This window comes from Phyllostomus hastatus, unplaced genomic scaffold (genome assembly GCF_019186645.2).
Source record: "Phyllostomus hastatus isolate PE091 unplaced genomic scaffold, TTU_PhHast_1.1 phas_contig_80, whole genome shotgun sequence".
NCBI classification, from domain to species: Eukaryota; Metazoa; Chordata; class Mammalia; order Chiroptera; family Phyllostomidae; genus Phyllostomus; species Phyllostomus hastatus.
In genome coordinates this window covers 39621187-39638415 of record NW_025333960.1, presented here as the reverse complement: position 1 = coordinate 39638415, position 17229 = coordinate 39621187, and the positions used below count along the sequence as shown (strand labels likewise).

Below are 17229 nucleotides of genomic sequence, written 5' to 3'. Positions count from 1 at the left end.
ATAATAGATACAGGAATTCGGTAAATGAACAGGGGAAAAGGAAAGATCTTTCTCCCAGTAGAAAGCCAACTACAAAAATGTACACGGAATGAGAAAAGTCACCACTTGCCAACCAGCGTGATGACACTTGAGGCAAGAATCTCCAATGAAGGCTGAAACCAGTGAGTCAGACTATTATCGGAAACAGTATTTACATAGTCTCAGGTACCTCCCTGCAAGACACGTCTACGTGATGCAGGGCAAAGCAGGAGCTCTTGAGTGGGGGGCCCGGAAGCTACCTCCTGACCAGGTGGGTCGCCGGCACGGCACCTGCCAACCTTGTGTGCTTCCCGAGTCACGCACTGGAGGTGCCGCGCCTCTTCCACAGCATGCTTTTCCAAGGTGCCTAAGTGCAATCGCGAGGGGATACCACGCGAACCCAAACTGATGGACACGCTACAAAATAACTGGCCTGTATCTATTCTTCAAAAGTGCCAAGGTCTTGAAAGCCCAAGGGGACTAAAGGGACACGACCACTGAAAGCAAAGTGCGGCCTTACGCTGGGTTCTGGACCAGAACACAAAGTGGCGTCCGCTCTGATGGACACTTGTGGGACAACAGGCAAACAGTAAATAAGTAAGGTCTATCATTACGGAACGGCCCTCTGTCAGTGCTACTGTCCTGATTCGGATGAGGCAGCTGGTTATGCAGGAGAGCGTCCTTGCCACGGGAAACACGCAGAGCTATTCACTGTTCAAGCTGCGCCCTCTCTGTGGCGGGTCCTCCGGGCTGCGGGCAGGGAAGGGAGGAGACCCCGCAGAGGGGACGCCGGGCGAGGGGTGAGCACAGGGGGTCTCGGCGCGCTGTCTGCGGCTTTCCTGCGAGTCCCCTTTGTTCCAAATAAAAAGAAAAGAAGGATTCAGTGATGAAGTGATGATCCGACGGAAACTTTAACTGAGCTTCCACATGATTCTACTGAGAAGACAGGGAAACAGGAGAACCAGGCTCCTATGGACCACAATAGGAAGTCAGCAGAAAGCATCGAGAATCAGTCCAGTGTAAAAGAAACAGTTTAAAAGAAGGGTATGTCAGAAATGAGAAGCATTAGACGTTATGTACATAACACATATATGAAGCATGGTGGCGCTCCAGAAAAAAGCCCATGAAAGTGACTGTCTCCTCTGAGGGAGGCAACCAGCAGACCAAGGAACAAGAGGGGACAAGGGGCTGCTATGTCCTGTTGCAGGCCTTTTAGTAGGACTTAGTGTACAGCATTTTAAACTATTATTTAATTATTTAGTATCATTTAGTCTCGGGTATTTCCAGAGTATTACTTAATCTGTATAAACCCCAGGCAGGTACTGCTTTGGGGAAAACTGGGCAGGTAGGGGATCTGAATCTCTGGGCCCCGCCCATGGAGGCTGAAGCTGCCCAGCTCACCTCCCCTGGATCCCCTTGGACCCCCTGGCGTCACGCTGCACCAGCCAGTTTGAGTGGCCTGTGACTTGGAGACGCAGAGGTATGAGGCGGCCACGGCTACTGGGACCATAAGCTCTGACTTATATTCACTCGGGAGACGAGGACACGGAGCCACGGAGGTGGGGGCTGAAGCCCCAGTCCAGCCAGAGCGGCTGCTCAACGCGGAGGTGACAGCCCGTGGCCTGGTGGCACAGCTGCATCCCAGGAGTACCTGGGCGCTGGGGCCCAGGACCCTCAGTGCGGCAGCCCCTGGCACCCCGAGCTCATCCCAGTGCAGCCTGAGGCCGCCACCAACCTTTCCCTGGGTCCCCACCAGGCAGGCAGGCGGGCCGTGAGGCCCAGAAGAGACACACGCCAAGACACAAGCTGCAGACACTGACTTAAACTCTCCACCAGTCTTGAGAGACCTCCTGCCCATTTGTAAGCTCCGGGGACAGGAGAAGCCTGGGGCAGTGGAGGGGAAGAAGGGGGCAGAGCTGCAGATGGCCCCGCGAGGGGCTGGGGAGGCTGACCAGCTCCCCGAACCCCCCAGGGGCTGGCTGCCGGGAGGGAAGTGCAGGTCTGCATTGGCACACACACGCATCGGCACGATGCTGTGATAATCGGACTAGGTATTTCCTCAAGAAGCACCTCCCAGACTGGGGGCGGGTGCAGGGCTGGGTGGCCGGGCCTCCGTTCCTATTTCGCTCTGGGAAGGCCGAGGCCCAGAGGCAGGGCGTGAGCCCCCCGGGCAGCACGCGGTCCTCCTCGGCCTCGTTCAGAAAAGCCAGGGAGCTGGACCTCGAGGGAACGGCCAGGGCTGGTTTCCGGGCAGGACAGCAATGCCGGGCCTTCCCACAGTCGGCTTAGCGAGGCTGCAACTGCACTGCTGTCACTATTTACAGTCTGTTCGTGTCGACTTCTGTTTGTTCCCTCTGTAGGCAGAAGTCGGTGCTTGCCATTTCACCCCCTGGCCAGCTTCCTCCTGCCCCCACCTGTGCATCAGGATGGCTGCCTCTGCCGGCCGAGGCTCGGGGCTCAGGGACAACTCCACCAGCACCAGGGCGGTGAGTTTGCGCGCCGAAGGGGTGTGACCTCAGGGAAGAGCCAGAGCAAGCGACGGGCCCAGGGCCGTCCGTCCACACGGGAACAGAGGCTGCCCACCCCTCCGCCCCAGGGGGCGGCTGCGACCTCCTGTGACCGCCTGCAAATGTGTGGTGTCACTGGCCGCTCTCCTGCGGTGCCCACCTTTGAAGGGCAGGAAGGTAATGCGCTCCCCAGGAACCCTAACCCGAGCGCAGGGGCTCCCCCAGGGCTGCTGGGGCCGACGGGTCGTCCGGGGCAGGGCCAGGGACAGCGACAGGCGCTGGCGTCTGGGGGACTGTGTGTTACCCAGCCCTGCACATCTTGGCTGTCCAACAGCCCCACATTCTGGGTCCTCCACTTGAGAAAAACAGTTGTTAAGAAAATAACCAACCAAAAAATCTGGCAGCAAACAGAAGGGAAGAAGTGATGTCAGTCACTGAAGACATCATGAAGATGGACGACAGGACTGAATTACAACCCTTACGTTTGCTGAGAGACTCGGCACCATCCCCCGACCCCCGCACCTGGAGCAGGGACGGCTCAGGCCCCAGCAGGTGTCAGCGGACGCGGCGAGGGCCGCTGCGTCGCCACACAGGTGCATCCAGTCGGTCCGCTGAGCACCTTAAACTTACACCATGCTGTTTGCTAAATGTATCTCAACAACGACAAGATAATGAAGGAAAGGAAGCAGCGAGAGAGGGATAAAAGAAACGGTTGAGAGCCAGTTGCCCGGAAGCAGGTCCTAAGGCCTCGGCTCTCAAACCCGAGTGACCGCAGGCTTGTTCCAAACACAGCTCTCTGCTCCCTCCCCCTCCTGACTCAGCGGGCGTGAAGGGCCCCGAGAACGTGCATTTCTAACAGGCGCCCGGGGGACACTGGTGCTGCAGGCCTGAGGACCCCACGTCGAGGGCCCCAGTTTTCAGGGTCGCAGAGGCGAAGATGTTTTCCCCTCTTGGGACTGGGAGTGTGTGTTCTGGGGAAAGGGGTGTACGTGAGGGGGAGGTACATTCACATCACTCATGTGCAGGGCAGCCCAGATGACTCAACAAAAACGTGGGTTATCGGGGAGGGCTGCCCGGAGGAGTGACCTCGGGCAGTCTCGGAAGAACAGGTGTGTGGCTGGCAGGCAAAGGAAGCGGGGCCGGAGCTGCTGGGTCCAGGGCCTGTTGATCAGTCACGAGGCCGGAGCCCAGGCTGGGGGGTCCCAGGAGAGAAGCCTGGCACCCGAGGGAAAGGAAAAGTCTGCGACGCCCCATGGGCCTCGAAAACTATTAATAAAGAATTTTTAAAACCTTTCCCTTGCTGGGTCTCAGTTTCCTTGTCTGTGTAATGGGTGATGGGCAGAAGGTCTGGGCAGGCCTTTTCCAGCCCTGATGCGCTTCATGATTTAGTAGGGGCGGGGGGGGAGTTGGGTCATCCAACCAGTGGCCTCACCCTGCTGGCCGCCCCTTGCAAAGCAGAGGGGCCTGTGGCTACTCATACACGCTGGGTCTGTCCATCCAGCTGCTGCCTCCACCACCCTGGCCCAGCCTGGGAAGTCAAGGCAGACCTGGAGGTGTTGCACACACGTTGCTAACCTCTCCCGGGCCCATCCCCCCTCCCTCCCGGCGGTGCAGAGCTCCGAGGCCTGGGATTGTGCGGCGGCTCACAATGGAAGGAAGAGGGTGTAGGAGGGAGGTCCCCGGGCTGACCCTGGTATTGTTCTTGGGCCAGAAGAAAGCTTCCTCCTGCCTGGCCACTGCAGTGCCAGAAACAGCGGTGTCCAGCCAGTGAGAGTCGGCGCGCCTGGTGCGGCCTGGGAGCCGGGGCCCATTCACAAACGCCTGCTGCAGAGCACGTAGCCCTGTCCGCCCCCGCCCCCTCTGCGGCGGCAGGCTACTGCTCCCGGTGAGAGAGGCTGAGGTAAACGAAAATAACCGGCTCCTCCGCCCCCAACCTCGCTGCCGCCAGGAAGGAGAACGCGACCAGAAATGGCATGCTGGCTAATAAAGGAATAATGGATGTTTCACACCCCCAGCGACACCTTCCTCTTCCCCCCCTGCTCAGCTGCTCCTTGTACTGACCGAGGACAAAGCAGGGAAGGTGCTGGACCAGGACGCAGCCTTGTCGAACTGGGCCCGGCCCGAGTGAGCCAGGACGGGCGTTCAACCAGCCCTGGAGGCATCTCCAGACAGGGACGGGGTCTCTCCTGGCAGGGGCTGCGGACTCACTGGGGGGTGAGTGTGTGCGGAGGGTAGGCCTGCCTCTGACATCCGTAGACAAGGTCCCGCAGGCCGGTCCAGGGCCAGGAGGGCAGCTCTTCTTGTCTGTGAGGTGACCTTTGCCCAGCCGAGGCCGAGACGGACGCAGACTTCAGTCTGACCCCACCTGCGCCTGTTGCCCCCCTCACCCCCAAGTGTCCTGTCCTGAACGAGCCAGCTCTCTGGCACAGAGCAGAGCATTCTGGGTATGGTCGGGCCCAGGGCAGGGCATGGAACAGATAACCTCTCTGGGGGCAAGCCATGTGTTGAAGGGCCACTGGCCTGTCCCTAACACAGGAACAGAACTTCTTCCCTGGCCACCGTGGGAAGATGTGGACATCCTGGGGATTCCCTAGGGGTCCCCGCAGCAGCAGGGCAGAGGGACTGAATGGGCCCTACCCCGCAGCTGCCTACATCCTTTCTCAGCTCGGGAGCATCTGCTTGGGTTCCTATTGGATCAGCCCTCCCCTCTGTGTATAGACGTGTCCCCTCGGGACCCCCGGGCTCCCCATTCTCCACGGCCTCCTTTTCTTCTGAACCACCGCTCCCTCACTTCTGCCGCCCTCAGGGCCGTGCCTCCTCTTTTCTCTCTGCAGACCCACTGCCCCCCCCACCCCCCCACCCCCGTCCCTGAGCTGGGGTCCCGGTCTGCCCCTCCAGGAGGCACAACCGTGGGAGAGGCAGGAAGCAAGTGGAGAGCCTCAAAGCTGGCCTGGGATCGAGTCCCCCCAACGTCCACCCTGTCTCCGGGGACTGAGTGGTCTGCATTGCCCAGGACAGTTCCACGGAGGAGAGAAAGTCCGAACAGGGCCAGGGGAGCGGGGGAGGGTCTGGGCGAGAGAGAGGTAGGGACGCACAGGTGTGAGGGCCGGCCGGACACATGGGGTGCCGAATACAGCGGGGGAGGCGGGCCCGCCTTCCCTTGGCCTCGGTCCGCTCCGGCAGCAGGCACGGTGTCAGATCTCGGTAGCGGGCGGACCTGGGGAAACTCAGCAGCATCTCCACCCTCCTACGGCCGCACGGCCCCAGCTCCCCGCAGAAGGGCCCTGTGGGGTGGGTCCCAAGCACGTTCCTCCCCTGGGTGGCCAGCTCATGAGCTCTGGGCTTACTTCCAGGTGTTGCCAGCCCACACCACGTTGGGACAGTGGTTTCGGTTCACAAACAGCTGTCACCGTGGGCCCTGGTTCCCTCAGCACAGCCCTGCGATATAAGTCAGATAGGTGCACGGTCCCGTCTAAGAACTGGAAGCTCAGAGACAGTGATTAGAACAGACCACACCATGTCCCGCACGCGGAACTCTGGGGCTCTCCGATTCTGTCAGTGAATGAACTCCCGGACTTTGGCCCCCTGTCCTGACCCCCAGGGCACTTCTCTGTTTGTATTCCAGACCAGCGTTCCGCAACCTTTTTCTGTAGAGGGCCAGAGGGTGAGTATCCCAGGCATGTGATTTGGGGGTGGGGTCCGTATCACGATGACTCGGGAGCACCGACAATGCGGCCGCGAAAGGCCAAGCAGAGGGACAGATGGGCGTGGCCGAGTGCCACAGACACAGCCTCTGTGGGATCAGGCCAGGGGACTGGACTTGGTTCGGGGGCCACAGTTAGCCAATCCCTGTGCAGGGTCCAAGCCACGTTCTGGGTAACTAAACCTGTCCGAGGAACAAGGAGGGTGTCTGGTGGGCCTAGAGCCCGAGCACACTTGCCCCTTGCTGTCCCTGCTCCTGCAATCTGCCCCTGCCACCATCCGCCCCCCTCCTCCCATGACAACCCGTTTGTCACGGCCTGTTGCCTAGGGAGTTTCCTAGTTGTCACCAACAAAGCACCCCCCATAATAATAATAATGTCTTATAAAAAGGCCCATTAATGACAAAAACACAGATGGGCTCGCTTCGCGGAGCACGCGGCCTGTTATTCCCAACGGGCCTCGCTACCTGGCGGCCTCAGACGGGAAGCGTGGACGGGAGAGCCGGGCCCCTTTGTGTGCGAGGCCTATTTCTGTCCCGGGGGCGGAAGCCCGGGGGTGGGGCGTGGGGGGGGGGCTGGAGGGGCTCTCCTAGGTAAGAACGCCTCCTGGGCCGCTGAGGCGGCGTCTGGGGGCGGGGGGCCGCAGGGATGAGAAAGAAGCCATTGGAAACCTCTCCGATTAAAAAAAAAGAAGGAAAAACGATTTCTCTTCCTCTGTCAAGGGTGTCAGCAGGGGTCTCTCCCTCTCAGTCTCTCTCCCCTCTTTCCATTTTTAGTGCCTTCGGAAGAAGAAAAAAAAAAAGACATCCACGTTCTTGTTCCTGCTGATGGAGGAAATGACATTCCCCCATCACTTGCTGTACGTGACCAGCCACCTAGAATGAGGACACAGCTTCCCAGCGCCTCTCCCTCCTCCTCGCCCCCCCTTCAGCGAAGGACGCCAGGGGAGAGCGGCTGCCTGGGTGCCCCTCCCCCTCCCCCGTGGACGGGCCGTGGGGTTTGGGACAAGGTGTGCGATCTCAGTTCCCTTGCTGGCAAAACTAACGCTAACGGTAGTAGCCGCGCTTCACAGGGCGGGTATGTGAGTTGAGAGGGTACGCGGACACGAACCCCAGGCGGTGCTGGATTCGGGAACCCCCGAAAAGGAGGCGCAGGCTCTGGACTGGGGTGCCGGGGCTGAGTCCTTCTGAGACAGGGGCAGGTCGGGGCTCACCCCGTCACCCGATACTCAGTGGGCCCTGCACGTGCCCCCGTGGAGCTAACATTCAGCCCAGCAGGAGGACGCAGGCCCCCAAATAAATAAAGCACATGCGTGATTCTGGGGAGAAGAGTGCAGTGAGGCGGGGGAGGGGTGTTCCAAAGGCCTTTCGGAGAAGGTGACGTTGGACCAGCGCCAAGTTCCCCTGTAAAGAGGGACCAGGAGCATCAGGGGTGGTGTGTGGGGAAGCAAGGCCAGAGGAGAAGGCTGGTGCAGCCCCCAGGGCACGGGAGTGTGCAGGTGATGCAGTCCCTGGGGCCCAGTCATGCGCAGGTGATTACTGGGGCCGTGCAATCGCTGTTGGGTGCGCCAGGGGGACCTTAGAGAATTCATCATCGGCCCACCACAGGGGCAGTGGGCCCTGCATTTTAACTTAGCCCATCACGGCTAACATAGTTCCTGGTTCACAGACAGCTGCCCAGTCACCACGGGCGGACCCAGCGAACGGAGTCAGACTGGACCTCCGGGGGGACCAAGAAGTGACCTGGAGCAGTACTGGGGCGGCGGGGGGGCGGGGCCCAGGAGAGAGAGGCGGAGCTTGGTTTTCACATGACTTTGTTCCCTGGCTTCTTGGGATATGTGAATAGTCTTCATGCCTGGGAGTTAGCATATCCTGGAAGTTTCCAGAAGACTTGGCAACAGAGCTGGCATAGCTCTAGGGAACAATAAAGTCACTCCTTCCCGTCTGGAGGGCTGGGAACTGGGCTGCACACAGCAACTTCCATCCACACGGGGCGGCCACTTCCCGCTAACCTGGTTTCCAAACCGCAACGGCGCCACCTGCTGGAGAATTAGGGCTGCTCCCGCGTCTGCCACCATTTTATCCCGCCAAGCACTTGCCACTGGGTCAGGAGGACTGGTCATCCCCAGCCCGCAGTGCTTTTCATTCTGAAAGCTCATTTGTCCCTCAGATTCCTCGGGTGTGTGTCTGCGTGGGCATGCATGTGTGTGGGGGGTGGTTCTCATCCTATGGTTATTTGGGGCCGAACGGGGCAATGAGGTGCTTAACCCAGGTTTCACGGTCTCCTCCATTAACTAGTCTCCCGTCCTCTCTCTGAGTCCTGTGTGAAGACAGTGCCTTGGACACACTCTCATGAGGTCAGAAATGCCACTTCCCCTCCCCTGAGTCTTCTGGGCCCCTCTGCAGATAGTGCCTTGGGCGCCTCAGCGAGCCCAGAAACCCCACCCGACTCGGGCGTGTTCCTGCTCCGTGTGGGGGCCGCGTGGGCCTCCCTCCGGGGCACCTGCACACCATGTCCGGCTAACTGGGGTCAGTCACTAGAGGTCAGCACCACGCACCTGACCAGGTCAGAGTGGGCTCAGAGTTCACTGCAGGCGGACACAGAGTTTAGTCTCAAAATTTCCTAACAGGAAGGCAAAAAGGGAAATAGGTTGGATTATGCAGTTCCTATAGTCAGACTGAAAAAAAAAAAAAAGAAAATCAAAGAAAAGAAAAGAAAAAGAGCCCCCCAAAACAGAAGACATAATGTTTGTCTGGCTGAGAATTCAAAGAAAAATGATCAAAATATGTCCTTTCAGAAAGTTTGGGCAAGACACAGAGTAATTCAACAACAACGTCTTTCAACTGGAGTTTCGTAGACGACACAGAGGCCCCCGGGGTTGTGTGGGAGAGGGAAGCACTATTTCCGCACAGCCCCAAAGCCCCGGGGGGCCCCCTGGGCTCCCGTACGTAACCCATGGAGCAGCCTCAAGCACCAACCTGGGGGGGGGGGGGGAAGGAGTGGGGGCGTGGAGGGATGGGGGGGGGGTATCGTGGCCCGAGGTGAGGCGGGGGGGATGTGCAAGGGGAGGCCAGAAACTATCCGGAGTCCATTTCCTTGGCTTCATATTGAACCTGGTTGAGCACAAGCTGGCTAGGATCACGGAGCTCCGTCTCCCTGCTGTGCACGGGCTGCCAGGGCCCTCCTTCCGCGGGCAGAAGCCAACACTCCGTAACCCCCAAATCCCACGCTGCCGTGGGGAACGCCACCAGCACCCCCACTCGGGGGGCAAGCACCCTCCTCGTCTGTGCAGCTGACAGAAGCCTAAAAGGTGTGCCCTGCTGGGAGCTGCTGTGTGTTCCCGGGGTCTCAGGAGTACCTGTGGGGTACTCCCGGGAGGAATGTCAGGCCTTAGGCCAAACAGGTGCTTCAGTACACCTTTGTGCGGTTGCCTCTTTTACTGCCTCATCCTCTTCTTTGTTCTGGGGAGGAAGGGCTTGAGTGTTGGCTTGGGCCATTTTGGGGACAATTTACATGTTGAGCACCAAGGCTGTTGGGGACAAGGGACTTCCCACTTAAGAACACCAGACTGGAGAGCCTCCAGAGTGGTGCGCTGGTGCCCTCTAGTGGGAGAAGATTGCAGTGCAGCCGACTGCCCGCAGGGCCTCTGCACCAGGTGCACCTGACCCTGCGGCCACACTGCGGGCAGGATTACAAAAGATCAGGGCTGGAATGTCCACATCACTGTCACCACAGTGGGCCAGCAGGCCCCCTCCCATCCCCCACACAGTTCACAACAGAGATGCCGAAAATGCAGGTGGGGCCCCTAAACACCATTCTAAGCCCAGCTGTGTGGGTTTTAGCTTCTGCCTAGGTGCACAGAGTCACAGCCTGGAACCGTGACTGATGTCCCCGACCCCCACACCTCCGAAACCATGTCCAAACATGCCCAAAGCCGCCAGCTTCCCTCCCCAGACCAGGGCTCTTGGGGAGCAGTGCTAGCTAGCCTCAGCTTAGCTGAAGCTGCTGATGGTGTGTGGATGCCAAAATCTGGTTGCTGGCTCTCACCTACCCAAGCTCACCTGGTCTTCAGCTACCATTAGGGGGAAGCAGGCCTTGGGGGCAGTGACCATCAGCAGCATCAGCCCTAAATGTTTTCACAGGTGGAGAACCATGCTGGGAAAAACGTGGGCACCTGCTGTCTGCCCTGCTGCCCCGGGTCCTTGGCTGCTCCGGGGCCTGAGCTCCAGCAGCCCCACTGACAGGGACCCCTGAGAGAGAGCACTGCATGACCCCCCACCCCAGATGCACTGCATGCTGTGGAAGTGCGACCAGAGGGGATCACCAGGGCAGAGGGTCCTGGGCTCGGGCTGGAGCAGAGGACGGACGGGCACCCACCCGCACATCAGCATCGGAGCTCTGACTGGGGCACTCCCACCTGGGACTGGTCACTGCGACACGTGGCCCGCATGTGACTCCCAGTGGAAGAGCAGCTGGGGCTTCCTGGAGACCCACGACCGGCATCGAGTGTGGGGGCCACTGGGGCCCTCTATGCACACATCATGGTGGGACACTCTGGGCCATGAGGCAGCCACCCCTGCCCCACGTATAAGGGCGGCACCTCTGGTTACGCCTCGTCGGGACTAGGGGCCGGCAGGAGTGCTTAGACCCTGCCCAGGCCCCTCACGGGGACCTGGGGGGAGGGGCACGCATGGAGACTCTGCCCCTACACCTACCTGCCAGGCTGGGAGGACCTTCTCGATGTCATTCAGGTTGATCCCATCCCCGTCTTCCAGCTTTCCTTTTCCACACCTGGGTCAGAAAAGACATAAAGACGCTGAAAGGGTGACACACCCATGGGTCCTGTCATGGCCAGGAAGGGAAGGGACGGTCAGGCGACACCCGGTCCTGCCCTCCCTCAAGGCCCGCAGAATCGCCCCAGGAGGAGCCGACCCGAGACCCTGGAGCTGCTGCCCTCCACCCCCCGCTGGCAGCACCCGCCACTGTTGGGGACCACGGGCTCCTGCAGATGGGAACGCTGTGACCACCTGAGGGCGGTGGCACGGAAGTGCTGGAGTTTCCCTGGACCTTCCAGGCAAAGACCCAGGCTCTGCTGGTTCCCCCCAAACCCGCCACAGCTCTGCGAGGCCCAGGCACCGAAGAGAAGGTGAATGAAGAGGGACCAAGCAACTTTCTCAGGGTCGCACGGGACCTGAGGGGGCTTCCCTCTGCCTTGGGCCAGTCCAGCAGCACTCTGTCTTCATGCCCTCTGTGGGCAGGTGAGCCTCCAGGCCAGAGATGCCGGCCCTGAGTCACTGCTAAGGTCCAGGTCTCCTGCGTATTTAAGGTGCAGACTTCAGCACCAGACTACAGGGGTTGGAACCCCAGGTGCATCCCTTGGCTGGGGGACTCTGTGGGAGTCACTTAAACTCTCTGTACCTGTTTCCTCAACTGAAAATCTGGGATGATTAATAGTGCCGAACATGATAAGGCAAATGGAAGACTAAATTAATGTACTGAAGTGCTTAGAACCTTTCCAGGCACACATACACATTTGATATACCATGTTTAACATGGCAAATATAGGGGATAGAAAGATAACAACATAATAAAATAAAGTAAATACATGGCTGTTACCAGGACTGCCTCCACTCCCACCACTATTACTGCTGTTACTGCTACTGGGGAGGAGGGGCCTGGTACAGTGACCAATTAGGAGCGTGGGTTCTCATTTCTACCAGGAGCAGTTTCCGCATCTGTCGGAGTGAAGAGAGTAACAGCCCCTGCCTCCCCAGCCTGTGGTGGGTTTTCGGGAGTACGAGGCAAGCACTTAGAATGGAATGGGCCCAGGACCTGTGCACAATAGTAGTTACGACTATTGTTGCGTTATTGCTACTGACTCGGGAGTGGCAGGGGTTCCCCAGGAGCTCGGGGGCAGCGTTTTCTAGCTGCAGAGTTAAAGCTATTTTCAGACTTCAGAGTAATTAGTTTATTTTCCCATGTGCGCCAACCATCTCTTGCCCGGCAACCTCTCTCGGAGTTATGGAAAACACACCCGAAAGGTTCCTGCCCTCAGGCAGCTCACAGCTCTTCGGAAACAAGCACTCTCACGTCTGACAGGGCAGTATGCCTGAGCACCAGTAGGGGGCAGCACGAGAAAAGTGTTCCGAACATCTTATGCACAGAGCCTGCCTGGAACCCCAGGAAGAGAGCCTGGGTGGCTGCAAAAACGAGCAAAGGCTTGGGTGCAGGGGATGTGCCCTATGCCCACACTTCCCAAGGGCTTCCGTGTGGGCTCAGCTGGGGCAGCCCCCACGCCAACACTGGGTAGGCAGGGCCCGTGGCATCACGGCAGTGCAGGGTCGGGGGTAAGAGAGGGCACGACAAGAACCCAGGAGAGTGGGGTCCCGGACAGTTTGGGTGAGGGGACGGTTGTGGGGGATGGGTCATGAGCTGGCAGATCAGGGAGCTGGGGACAGTGCCCAGGCAGTGGGCAGCAGGGAGGGCAGAGGCCGGGAGCCAAGCGCAAGCAGGCTGCCAGCAGGCACGTCCGCATCTGTGGCTGCAGTGCGGAGGGGGTGGGGTGCCAGGGGAGGGGTTAAAGGGGCAAGATGACCCTGCAGGGCCAGGGCTGGATCGACAGCTCGGGGTCTGGCAGGTGGAGCTGGGGTGGGAAGGGCGTAAGGAGGGACAAGAGGGGAGTCCTTGCCCTCTCCACCTCCACCCCCACCCTGGCCTCGTGATGTGCTGGGCTGCAGAGGAGGTGAAGGAGGGTCTGGAAACACCCGACCACCTTTGCACTAACCCATCTGCCTGGAAGGGACAGGCCGGCCTGTGACGTCCCTGGCTGCTTGCACTCAGCGCTGTCTGGTACATGCCATGGCAGCGAGGAAGGGGGGACCTGGGGACTCTGGGCTGACTGGAACTGCTGACACCGTCTCCCCTAAGTCACATGTGTGCATAACCTGGCACCCTGCAGGCATGGCCTCTCATTTGCACCTCAGCAGCCCCAGGGGTCGGCAGTGGGTGGTGTGCAGGGAGGGCTGTGTCCCCCTGGGCCCTCCCTATCCGGGGCTCACAGCCCCTTGGAGGACTACAGGCTGGAAGGGCAGAAGGGTGATAGAGACAAGCTGAGTCACTGCTGCCGGCACAGTTTCCAAGGCAACAGCTTTTTTTCCAGTGTCTGTCCCTCCGTGGATACACGGGCTGCGGGAAGCCTTGGCAACAGAGTGGTACCCTGCCTGCTGCAGCAGCTGGGTGTCCCTTGGTGGAGTCTGTCCCCAGCGCAGCAGGGCTCTGAAGGTGACACAGTTCCTGGCCCAGCCACAAGGTGGCCGCCGGAAGCTGCACCTGGACTCCCCTAGAACCAGGAGGAGACAGAATTTGGCCAGAACCAGGGGCCTGTGGGAGACCCCTGCTGACTGTCAGCAAATCCCAGAGGCTCCCGTGAGTAGGTGAGCCTGGCCTGCAGCTGGTGAGGGGGTGTGGCCGGCTCCTCGGGCTCTAGAGGGGACTCTCTCCTGGCCAATGGCCAGTGATCTGATCAATCATGACTATGTAATGAACCCCCCATAAAAACCCAGAGGACAGGGTTCTTCAGAAGGGGAAGGCAGCCCTGGTGCATGAAATGGCTGGAGGGAGAGACAACCTGGTGTAAAATTGGCCAGTGCTCCCGCGTTCTCAGAGAGGGGCCCAGGGACAGCGGCATCGGCGTCCCTGGGAATCTGTCAGACATGCACATTCTCAGGCCCCACCCCCCACCTCCTGAGTCGGAGACCCTGGGGCTAGACCCGGCGATCTGTGTTTTAACGAGCCCCCGTGGTGGTTCTGATCAAGCGTGGGGCCCCCTGCACCAGACTATTGATTAGGGTCAGGAGGGGTGCAGGCAGTGTGGCTGGAGGGATTCAGGAGGGAGGCCAGTGAGCCTGCAGGTCTGGGGCAATGAGTCATCCGTGTGCCCCTAGTGCTGCAGGAGCCCCTTCCTGTCCAGAGAAAGGTCCCCCCTCAGCTCTGCTACAGCCACAGCTGTTCTCCACCCCATCCTACCCCTATGTGACAGCCCACCCCCCCACCCCCAGGGCCAGCTGCCCCTTACCCTTCACGGTCGATGTGTGGCAGGTGCTGCTTGGGGGTGTGTCGGAGCTTCCGGTGGAACTGGGAGAAATCCAGCTTTTCGGGCTGCAGGTCCCAGGTGGCACCACTAGAGGGCGAGGGAGGGCAAGAAATGAGAGGCAAGCCCAGTTACTGACCGGGGCCCAGCCGCCCCAGGCGCAGGCTGGCAGGAAGCAGAGGGCACTGCCAAGGGCAGGGCCGGGCAGGCACCCCTCACTCAGCATGCAGCCTGAGCTGCCAGCTATGGGGACTGCCTAGGAGCCCTCGCCTCTCCTCCACCCTGCTGTACGGTAACGTGCTTACAAAACCCAAGTGTAAGCTGGATGAGTACACTCCAGCATCCTCCCCGCCCCCATCCCAAACACCTTGAGAGTCTGTTTGGCACCTACGTTTGAGAAAGCCTGGGGAGAGGCAGGAGGCCAGAAACCTGTCACTAGAGCCTCTGAACGGTGACCAGGCAGCTCTGAGGTCCAGGAGGGAGGCGAGCCTGGTGGGGGGGGGGGGTGGCAGGCAGGCACGAGGCACCGGGTCCCACACGGTCTGACCTGAGGTGCAGGGCCAGCCTGCCCCCCCACCAGGGGTGTGTCTGGAGTACGCAGAGTGGGGAGCAACGTGGCCCCGCTGGCCCCCCGAGGCCGTCACTCCCAGAGGGGTGGACACCACGGCAAGAGCCTGTTAACAATCCCCTCAGGGACACTGGCCCCTCACCCTGAGGAACCCTGGCCAATACCTGTTCTTCCAACCCTGTCCATTAGGAACCTTCTAGAGTCTGAGCCACTGCCACTCCCTCCTCCCTGCAGACCTCCCCGAAGCCAGCTGGCCCCACCAGCTGTGACCTCAGGTGACAGGGGTGGGTCTGACGCCACAGCTATCTGTCCCCGAGATGACCCAGGCCGCCTGGGGTCCCCAGCCAGTCCTCTTTGCCCCTCCCAGTCCCCCCTCTGCTTCCTGTCCCTCTGCAGGTGTTGGACTGGCGGCTTCCGTCTCCACCTCTTCTCTCTCTGCCTTCTCTTCCTTTTTCCCTTAGATACGCTCCCCTCCTCCCCTCCCTTCAGCCTCCTTCTCTCCTCTCTGGCCCCCTTCCTCTTCAGCCTCACCCTTCAGGCTATCCTGCGCCCCTCTGGCTTCCCTCCACGTCCTGACCAGTGAGCTCTCCACCTTTACTCAGCCCCCAGAGACCCCCGCCGCAGGGCATCAGGACGAGACTGGGGCCCCAGCCAGGCCCACACACCACACGGAAGGGTCGGAGCCTACCTGAAGGAATCGAAGGTGTTGGCAGCCCAGATGTCTGTCCCCAGCATGTCCAGAGAGTTATCTCTGCTGCCGTTCTGGAAGAGACGGGGAGGGCGGGGCGGCATTATTCGCTCAGCCAGGACGCTGAGCACCAACGGGCCTCTCCACGGCCCGGTCCCAGAGGGGGCTGCAGAGGCCCTCCCTGCCCCCCGCGGTTGGTCATCCTGGGCAGCTGGGAGGACCCCGAGGTGTACCCCTAGCCTCCTCCCCCTGCCCCCGGCCTGGGCCCTCGCTTGGATGGTGTTTGGCAGAGCTGTGCTGTCGGGTACAGAAATGGCTCCGGTCTCTGCTGCCCAGGCCCACGCTCTCTCCTCGAAGCCCCCACATGGACCAGCTGCCAACGACACCGCCAGCCCGACGGCCACGGTCTCTGCCCAGGTCACAGCTCTGCAGATCCAGGCGCACTGGCGGGTCCGTGTCTCAGGCGGGGGGCAGGGGGTGACATCCCCCACCCCCTGACATCAGGCGGCACTGAGAAGCCCCCACTGGCCAAGGCTATGGCAGTGACTGAGTTTCTCCAAGTTCGAGGGCTCCAGCCTCCACCCTCGGATACTTCCCCAACGAGCCAGCCCCCAGACGAAGGTGCTTTTCCTGGATCCAGCTCCTATGAGTGGGCTTCTCCGGCCTCCCGGCCTGTACTCGATCGAGATGCCGCCCGTCCCTCCGGAGCCCCACAGGCTGCTCTCCACCCCCTCGCTCCTCAAAGGCAGTCCTCCACCTCCGCAGAGCCGGGAGTGCACATGCCTTGCGAGCCGGGGCTGCGCCCGGGTATCAACACAACTGAGCTGTGCAGGGAGACTCACTGACAGCATGCGGCACAGGGGACAGAGCCGGTCCCCACAGGAAGCCACCCAGATGCCCGCCAACTGCTTACCACACAGACAAATCGCGGCAGGTCCCCCTCCTGGAGGACTGCCAGCAGGGAGAACGAGTTACGACAACATGCAATGACTCCCACAGACACGGAATGAGACGAAAGAACCCACGGTTCATCCACGACCCCAAGTAAAATGCAAGCTCCTCGACTGCTATGTTCTCTTCTGGTGCCCCCACAGGGGCCCAGCCAGGCACACAGTAGGTCCACCTCAGATGCCTGCCAACCGATTAAACAGACTCGACCCTGTAAGGGAAGCAGGCGCCGGCCTGCTGCCTCTGGCCCCAGGTGAGGATGTCAGGGGGCCCTGGGGCTGGAGGGGGAACGTGGGTGGAGAGAGAACAAGAGTGAACCAAGGGACGAGAGGGTCGCAGTGAGCCCAGGAGAGCAGCGCAGCTCAGGGGGGCACGCAGCGCACCTTGAAGGCAGCTCCAGGGCAGTGGGCAGTGGGCGGGGCACACACGCCTCCCACTAGGCCGGTCCCTCAGCCCCTGTGCAGCGGGGCTGAGGCCCCTCGCAGACAGCTGGCAGGAACTCCCCAGACTGGAAGAGGGGACCTTAGCCTTGAGTTACGGGAGGCACCTGGGGCATCTGCAACTCCGAGCTCTAGCCTCTTCCAAAGCAGCATCCTGCATCCCTGTAGGGGACCTACCAGCCTCAGGACCTCTTGGGGTCCCGGGAAAAGGCCCCTGGCCGATGGTGGAAAGGGTGACAGAAGGGACGTTGTTGGAGAAGACAGGCCTGG

The 17229-nt window shown here is 60.5% G+C and overlaps 1 protein-coding gene across 3 annotated transcripts in view; it reads right to left on the bottom strand.

Moving 5' to 3' along the window:
* The window catches only part of CTIF (cap binding complex dependent translation initiation factor), a 253727-nt gene that overhangs the window by 149699 nt on the left and 86799 nt on the right, over positions 1–17229 (bottom strand). For all 3 annotated transcript variants that reach the window (XM_045849928.1, XM_045849927.1, XM_045849930.1), the window contains exons 4-6: positions 15572–15645; positions 14301–14405; positions 10942–11017 (exon numbers count right to left, since the gene is read on the bottom strand). In XM_045849928.1, coding sequence (XP_045705884.1) covers positions 10942–11017; positions 14301–14405; positions 15572–15645 — 255 coding nt within the window. The remainder of the gene's footprint in view (positions 1–10941; positions 11018–14300; positions 14406–15571; positions 15646–17229) is intronic.